The following is a 7,564-nucleotide window of genomic DNA, read 5'->3' as shown; positions in this document are numbered from 1 at the left end:
TTTTTTTTTTTTTTTTTAACTGTTTAGAACTTTACAAACATGGATCATGTGCCCCAATGAGGTAGCATATGCCATAAAATGCCTGAATTTGTATTAAGATGTAAAAAATAATTTAAAAATTGCCTGTTAAACTTTCTTATTGAAGGAGTGGTACAGTTGCATGCTAAATGTAGCATAAATAGGTATTTTTACGCACCTTCAAGTCTTGGCCCCTGTTACAGGTCATTATGAAGCTTGTCAGAAGGTATGAAACCTAAGAGATACACCTCCCAAGAACTGCACTGGCTGGATGACTGCCTCCATTTCACTGAAAGCCAAATTTACCCAGGACACTATGCAGTGCCCATAGCACGTACACATGCCCAACCTAGTTTTCTGTTTTAAAAAAAAAACAAACACAAACAAGAGGGAAGATGCGGCTCACTGCATGACCCGATGGATACCACAGCACAATGCAGACGTCTAATCTCAAGAACTGTAAAGCTGTGCACCTGATTTATAGGTGACAGCTGCCTTTCCTCAGATGACCGAGGCTGACAAGTTCTGCTGACTCTTCTGGATGCTTCTGCAGCCAGCAGTTTATCAAGAGGTAAGGCAATTGCCACTTTGCTGCTAGGGTAACTGGAGTTATTACATGCTGAATAACAGCCCATACAAAGACTTACTTTACTGAACACTTATCTTACCGGTTCACCAAGTTCCTTGAGCGTACTCTTTAGTTTAACTATTTTCTGATCCTGATCAGCCAGAAGCACCAAGAGATCATCCTGTTCTTTCTTTGATTCTGCCACTTCTTGCTGTAGCTTGCTTTTTTCATCTTGTAAAATGGCAACTGTACTGTTGGATGAGTCCAGCTGCTGTTTCAGGGTTGCTTTTTCCTCAGAGAGAGCTTTAACTTCATTCTGGCAGTAGTCACAAAAACAGCTAAGTTACTAACATGCAAACCACAGATCATTCTAAATGCAGACTGGTTTGATCAACAGAAAACACTGTCTGTGCCTAGGAACTCTATATAGCTGCCACTATGCTCTGCTCAAAGTCTAGCTTCAAGTTCACTGTCAAGGGTCACTATTCCCCTTCAGTCACAGCTCCCCAAGGGAAAAATCATATACAGGTAGAGACCAGCCAGAGCAGGAGAACAAGGGGATTTGCCTTCACCTGTCATGGAGACAAAAGGCTTAACATCTGAGGAGGGTGCTCTCTGCAGACCAGAGAGAGGGCTCAAAGATGTAGCTTGCCCAGGACTAACACAAGGACATCCTGGCCCAAATCCAAGCAGAAAATCCTCACAGGATTGCCACTGCAGCAACAATCCCTGCTATTCAAAACATGTAAAAAGCTAATCTGAAGAATGCTTCCAAGCTAGGTTTGGTCCTCTCTTGTTTTATGGTCTTTAAGGAAGGCTTGGAAGATTCACCCCTCCCCTACAGACAGCCACTCTTCATTGCTACAGGAAAACAAGGAATGCAAATTCTGATCTATTCTGATTTTTCTGGACGTCTCAGGATAAACATTTTGAAGTAGTGTTTTGTTAATACGCTAATGTTAGAGTTATAAAAGGTGTGCCCTTCATGAAGGCTTTCTGTATCTGAAATGTCAACAAAATTAAATACATTCAGAAAAATAAGAGTTAAATGGAAACTGGAAATCCAAAATCTTTCCAACCTAACCTGACCTAACATTTCTAAAGTTAAAACACTAAAACTTTCTCAATGTATTCCAGGGAAGTCAAGTATCCCCAAAATCATTCCTCAATTTGGCAGATCATCTTTAAGACTGCAGTACTTCACGTAAGTGATCAAACTGAATACTCAGTTATTTAAGGTGTGGACACAAACAACACTTAGACCAATTTAAATGACATTGAAACCTGAAGCAGACAGACACACAAGCCTGTGAAACCAGTTTAAAACTGTCTGGAAAGCTAAAAACATGTCAGATACCCCACCCCCACTTCCTAGGCAAAGCCTTTTTATTCTGGAATCCTTACAGTTATATAGGGCCATTTTCCTCACTAAGTACCTGTGAAGTACTGAGATAACCCTTTTCCCCCACGACAATATGGGCTACTGATCTGCCATTCAAGCTGTGTGTAAATGACTGTCCCAGATCTATTCTGATGCAAGTCAAAGCCCAGGACAATCAGACCCAAGATAAACCTGACATCTTTTTAGCCAAACAGTGCAAAAGTACATTTACATAAATAAATAAAATATAAAATATAATAAAGTAAAATAAAAAAAAAATCAAGTACCCTTTTGAATCAGTTCATTGTGACCTCACACCCTTAGCCTACGGGAACCCAAAAGCATGGGGCCAAGTATTTGTGTCCCCACCCCAACTCTGCTCCCCCAAAGTCAATTGCAGGCTGCTGAAATGTACTGAACTCGGGAGAGAAGGACAAACAAAAACACGGAAATGACCCCAGCTACAGGCCACCCACCCCCAGACATCACAAGCACTCCCTCCTACTTGCCTACGGAGGCATGCAGGGCTGGGTGCTCACTCTCACCTCCAGGTGTCAGAGCCACAGCACTTCACACACAATTGTGAACCAGTTTCCTAACAGTGACATTCAGGAGGGGTTCAAACTGCTACACGTGTCTGCATCCTTACTATTTCAGTAGTGACTGACCTTCAATTCCTTTATCTCCTGTGATAGCCTTCCCTCCAAATCTGTGTTCTTTGCTGCTGGCATAGCACCATCTCCCAATATGGGAACTGTAGTCATGTTCTGTGGAAAGAAAATTCAGTTCCAGAAGCAGGTAATCTCCCACACTCTCATAGGTTAAAGATTTCTTTCAGCCCATTACACATTTAAAAGTAGGGGTGGGCAAAATACAGCTTGCAGGCGGGAACCAGACCACCAATGGATTTTGTCTGGCCTGTAGCGGGTCCCTCAGTCCCACCCAAGACAGGCGCAGGAGGGCAACCTATGCCATGGTGCACGTGGGTTGTCTCGCCGTCCCCAGGAGCACAGTGGGACTGGGCCAGCACGGCATTTGGATTCAATTTCCAGTAGCCCCAGCAGCAGCTCCTTGTGGCTGCTGTTGCCACCAGGCCTGACCCCACTGCCTGGGCACCCTGGCCTATTTGCCCTGCACTCACTGCCAGGGGTGGGACCCACACAGGCAGAGTGCATGGCCAGGTGGACAGGATGGGGCTGCAAGCAGGCAGGGAGCACTGTCCAGGAGCAGGACAGATGGGTATGGCCAGGATCATAGGGCAGTATCAACGCAGGGCCAGGGCCTGGGGCAGAGCTACGATCTGCTACCTGCACATCTTTGTGATGGGTGCTGGTTCCATGGGCAGGAGTGTGTGGGGATGTGATTGCAGCTCTGCCCTGGGCCTCAGCCCTGTGTTGTCACCACCTCAGAATCCTGGCCCCATCCTTCTGTCCTGCTTCTGGAGGCAACTGCCTTCCTGTCCACGGCCCATCCTGTCCGCCTGGCCATGCACCCTAGCCATGGGGGTCCTGGTCAGTCTCCATGGAGACCCCATGATTGCTGGGCTGTGAGAGTATGGGACTGGGACCTGGGGCAGAGCCACAATCCACTCCCCACAAGCCCCTGCCTGTGGAATCAGTGCCCCTTACATGGCTGTACAAGGAGCAGATTGGAGCTCGGCCCCAGCCCTGCATTGTCACTGCCCCACAGTCCCAGCCCCAGCCCTGCCCAACCATCCTGCTCCCAGATGCTGCTCCGTCTGGATATGGTCCCAGCTGTCAGGCTGAGCATGGAGCAGAGTTTGAGTGAGCTGTCGTGAGAAGCTGGATGGGGCAAAATATGGTGACCCAGCCTGCAACAGCTCACCAAAACTCCCTAAGTGGCCCTCCAGCCCAAATAATTGCCCACCCCTGATTTAAAGTGTATTTGAAAGCATGCTGGCACAGAAAGCACAAATGAAAAGCGATATTTTTATACCAATTAAAGCCAGAAGATAAACTTAGTTCATCTAGTCCAACACTTCTTGTACACACACCATTCAAGTTTTCCCAAAATACTCTATATCAAGCCAAAAGTATTGGTGTAAATTATTGGTGTAATAATTTACACCAATTATTTTATTCCCTTGCCATGCGACAGTACTCCAAACAGCATTATTTTTATTTATAGGCATTCAAACCCACAACAAAGATTTCTAAGAGAGACTCCTTTGGGTTCCATGAGAACTATCCATAAGGCAGGTACATCAAACGTGTACCTCATTATTGACCCTGCATGCTAACCCGAGCACAAGGAAAAGCAGGCAGTCAATACACTGGACCAGGGGTGTGAAACTCATCCAGTCTCATGGACTCGTACCCTTTAGCATAATCTATCTGTGCAGTCAACAGGCCTTGTTGATAAGAGTTTATGATGTAAAGGAAAGTTAGTTTTCTCTAAGCTCATCAAAGAATAAAAAGGCAGTATTCTACACATACATCCGTTCTGTAAGAACAAATTCTTCTTTTTCTCATCAGACATCTACTAAATAACATCTTTTATGCAATATCATGTTGGGTGAGAGAAGAGAAAAGTGAGACCCCAGCATAAATCAGGAATAACTCTACAGATGTCAAAGTTGCATCAAATGAGGGCTTGTTCTAAATATATTCTTTATCATCATCACACACACCCCTCCCTATATAGATACATCTATCCATCTGTACAGACATATTGAAAGAGTTTTCTATATTACTCAGTAAAGCAAGGATAATAGGGTTACCATTTGTTGTAGCAGCTCCTGCTTCTCAGTGTGAAGTTTAGATATTTCTGTGCACTGTGACTGTACTTGCGTCCTCAATGTTTCTAGTTCCTATGGTAAAAATGAAGAGTTACTGTTCCTCTCTAAAAACTCTTAGTAGTAAACAATGACAAAAGCTACCTTTTTTGCTAGTACGAGCTACAAAATGTGCATCACACTTATTCAGAATAGCTGTGGAAAAAGAGCAGCATGTCTACTAAAAACAGAGCAACCAGCTGTCTAGACATGTTAGCAAGAACTCTCAAGGATGTAATACTTGGCACAGCTAAGAACCTCAAGTAGTTCTTGGGGGGGAACAAAACTTTCAATAAAATGCAGAACTTTGCAGCCTTTTTTTTTGAGGCTTGCTTCAATTAGCATAGCAAGCAGAACAGGCTCTCATATGCATGTTCTTTTTTTCCTGAAAAATCTTCAAGTGCAAATTATCTAGAGCAAAACATTTATCAACTCAAATTCTTCAACAATTCCCTTGCTTTATAACTGGGAGAAAACTAAGAGTGAGATTCTTTCAGGGGCAAAAGATAGTTTTACTTGGTCACTTAACAGACAAGATACGTGAATTGGTCTTTTCTGATGTGAAAAAAAAGAGACTCAAAATGCCAAATTTATATCAGTTTAAGAGACGTGCTGTGCTATGCAACTGTTGTTAATAGGCAATCCATTGTCAGAATTTTCAGTTTCTCCACCAACTCAATTCACTGCAACACAAGCAATACTGGCGATTTTTTGTGTTCAGAATAATTTAAATCAGTATGTAAGGTAAGGTCCCTGAAACAAACTGACATGCTTTGCAACCCATTTTGTGCTCTCTGAAGGTAACTGAAGTTTGACTGAAAACTGTCTCCCCATCTTAGAATACTACCAATAATTGCCCATTTGGTGACTGCACATCAACTATTCTGAAGCTACACAAAAGAAAGGCCGATTGCTATTCATAAAGCAGCAAGAATTCTCACCTTCTGCAAGTCATTATCATGCTCCAAACCACCATATTTATTTGCCTGAGAAAACTGTTCTGTTCCTGGTTCTAACTGCGAAGACTTCTATAAGGGGAGAAACCAAAAAACCATAAAAAGTTTTACCACATTACACACTGATCAAATAATTACTCACCTGTTATCAGAACTGTTCTTTGATAAAGCCTCTGCACTTTTACACTCAGGCTGAATGCAGTAACAGTACTGCGTGAATCTATCTATAACAGTAAAGAAACCTCTCTTTCACTTCACTCCCCCAAATCAACAAACCAAATAATCCAATCTGCATGGAGATAAAGGGGATGACATGCATCAGTCATCTCAGTACCTCCCATTACCTTCTCTCCCAGCTTGAATCTAGATTGCTCAGACTTGAAAGACATGAAGCATGACAGCTCTCTAACAACCCTTGTTATTACAGACTAATAACTTTGCTTTAGTCTTTGAGTGGCCTCTGCACATTCCCACTGATATGAAATGGACAAACAACACCCTTCCACCATACTTCCACCAGACACCAGCATCTGAGATAGAGAATACCAGGAGGTTCGCAACACACTCAGCATAGCTGCAAATCTATGTCTCAGTAGACAGCTCAAAGATTTTTACTTTTCAGAAGAATTTAGTTTACCTAATGCAAAGAAAAGTGACTGAAATTTTATTAAAGCAAACAACAAACAGAGTCCTAACACCTCCTGCTGGAGCCATCAAAATAACTCCTGCATTCCAAGGAAGTGAGAAAGGCAGTGGAGGCATTTGGAGCTTTTTTGTGTCTGTTTGTCTGTTTTACACCCCCACAGGACTGTTTAGAGCCAAAAGGAGTCTCTGGCAGGGGGCTTAGCTTCTGGAAAGCTATCCCACCAATGCATCCTAATAAATGAAAAACTTCAGAAGCCTTTCAAAGAAAAGCAAGGATTACTTGCTGGGAGATGTGCCTCTCCCCCACCTGGAACCCTGCCTTCATGGTTGTATGTATATACATTTCAGGAGGTCACTGGAAGTCTTCTTCATGCCAAGAGTCTTGGATGTAGATGTTTAGAGAGTTCAACTTGCAAAGAAGGCTTTAAGTATCAATAAAGAAGCTAAGTTCCCTTTACATACACTATATAGGGCTCAAAAGTCACAACTTTGGGTGTCTCTACTCTAGTCAGTGGATTCAAACCATATTTAGTCAACAACATTAAGGGTGCCTACAGACGTTTAGGGCCCTGCTCTAACTCATGATGCTTTACATAAAGTGCCATGAATTAGTGCTCCCCCTTCCTGACCCACAATTCTACCCCATCCCTCCAGCTCTGGCCAGGCAGCTCCATGCTGACACTGTCAGGCGACCTGGGTGGGGGATGGGAGCCCCCCTAGTCTCAGGTCCAGCCCAGCTGTTCCCACCCTGCCTCCCACCCCTCCAGTACTGCGGGGGGGGGGACGGACAAGGCAGGAAGACTGTTCCACCCTGCCTGCCCTGCCCCCTGCCCCGGCCAGGCAAAGAAACCAGGAGCTCCCTGCTGGCTGTTCCAGCTCATATTCCCTCCTTCCCTGCTCCCTCCAATAGCCACAGGGATGGGGCTGGGCTGGTGCTCACCAGTGCAAGCACCAGCCCAGTCCCAAAGTGGGAAAAATTAACCCTGAAGGAATGCAAGTTCCCAAAGACACGCTGCTTTAGAATGCCTTAATGTAATACCTCATTTGACCAGGGTTAACTTTTTGCATGATTGGCAATTTTAAAAGTGCTTTGCAGCCATGTATGTGTGTTACATCACAGCTGTAGAGCACTTTCAGGGGCCTGATCTCACAAAAAACTTATGTAAGCTCCCTAAGTGCTTCTGTCCACATGCCACTTGTCC

At 44.1% G+C, this 7,564-nt stretch overlaps 1 protein-coding gene across 1 annotated transcript in view; it reads right to left on the bottom strand.

The window, feature by feature from the left end:
• USO1 (USO1 vesicle transport factor) overlaps positions 1-7,564 on the bottom strand; it is a gene marked incomplete at its 5' end in the record, with an annotated part of 86,244 nt that overhangs the window by 22,870 nt on the left and 55,810 nt on the right. The window contains 4 exons of the mRNA XM_019516797.1: positions 687-902; positions 2,636-2,734; positions 4,708-4,797; positions 5,703-5,789. Coding sequence (XP_019372342.1) covers positions 687-902; positions 2,636-2,734; positions 4,708-4,797; positions 5,703-5,789 — 492 coding nt within the window. The remainder of the gene's footprint in view (positions 1-686; positions 903-2,635; positions 2,735-4,707; positions 4,798-5,702; positions 5,790-7,564) is intronic.

Source organism: Gavialis gangeticus, unplaced genomic scaffold, assembly GCF_001723915.1.
Source record: "Gavialis gangeticus isolate Ggan-Ray unplaced genomic scaffold, GavGan_comp1, whole genome shotgun sequence".
NCBI classification, from domain to species: domain Eukaryota; kingdom Metazoa; phylum Chordata; order Crocodylia; family Gavialidae; genus Gavialis; species Gavialis gangeticus.
This window is presented reverse-complemented; position numbering and strand designations above follow the sequence as displayed.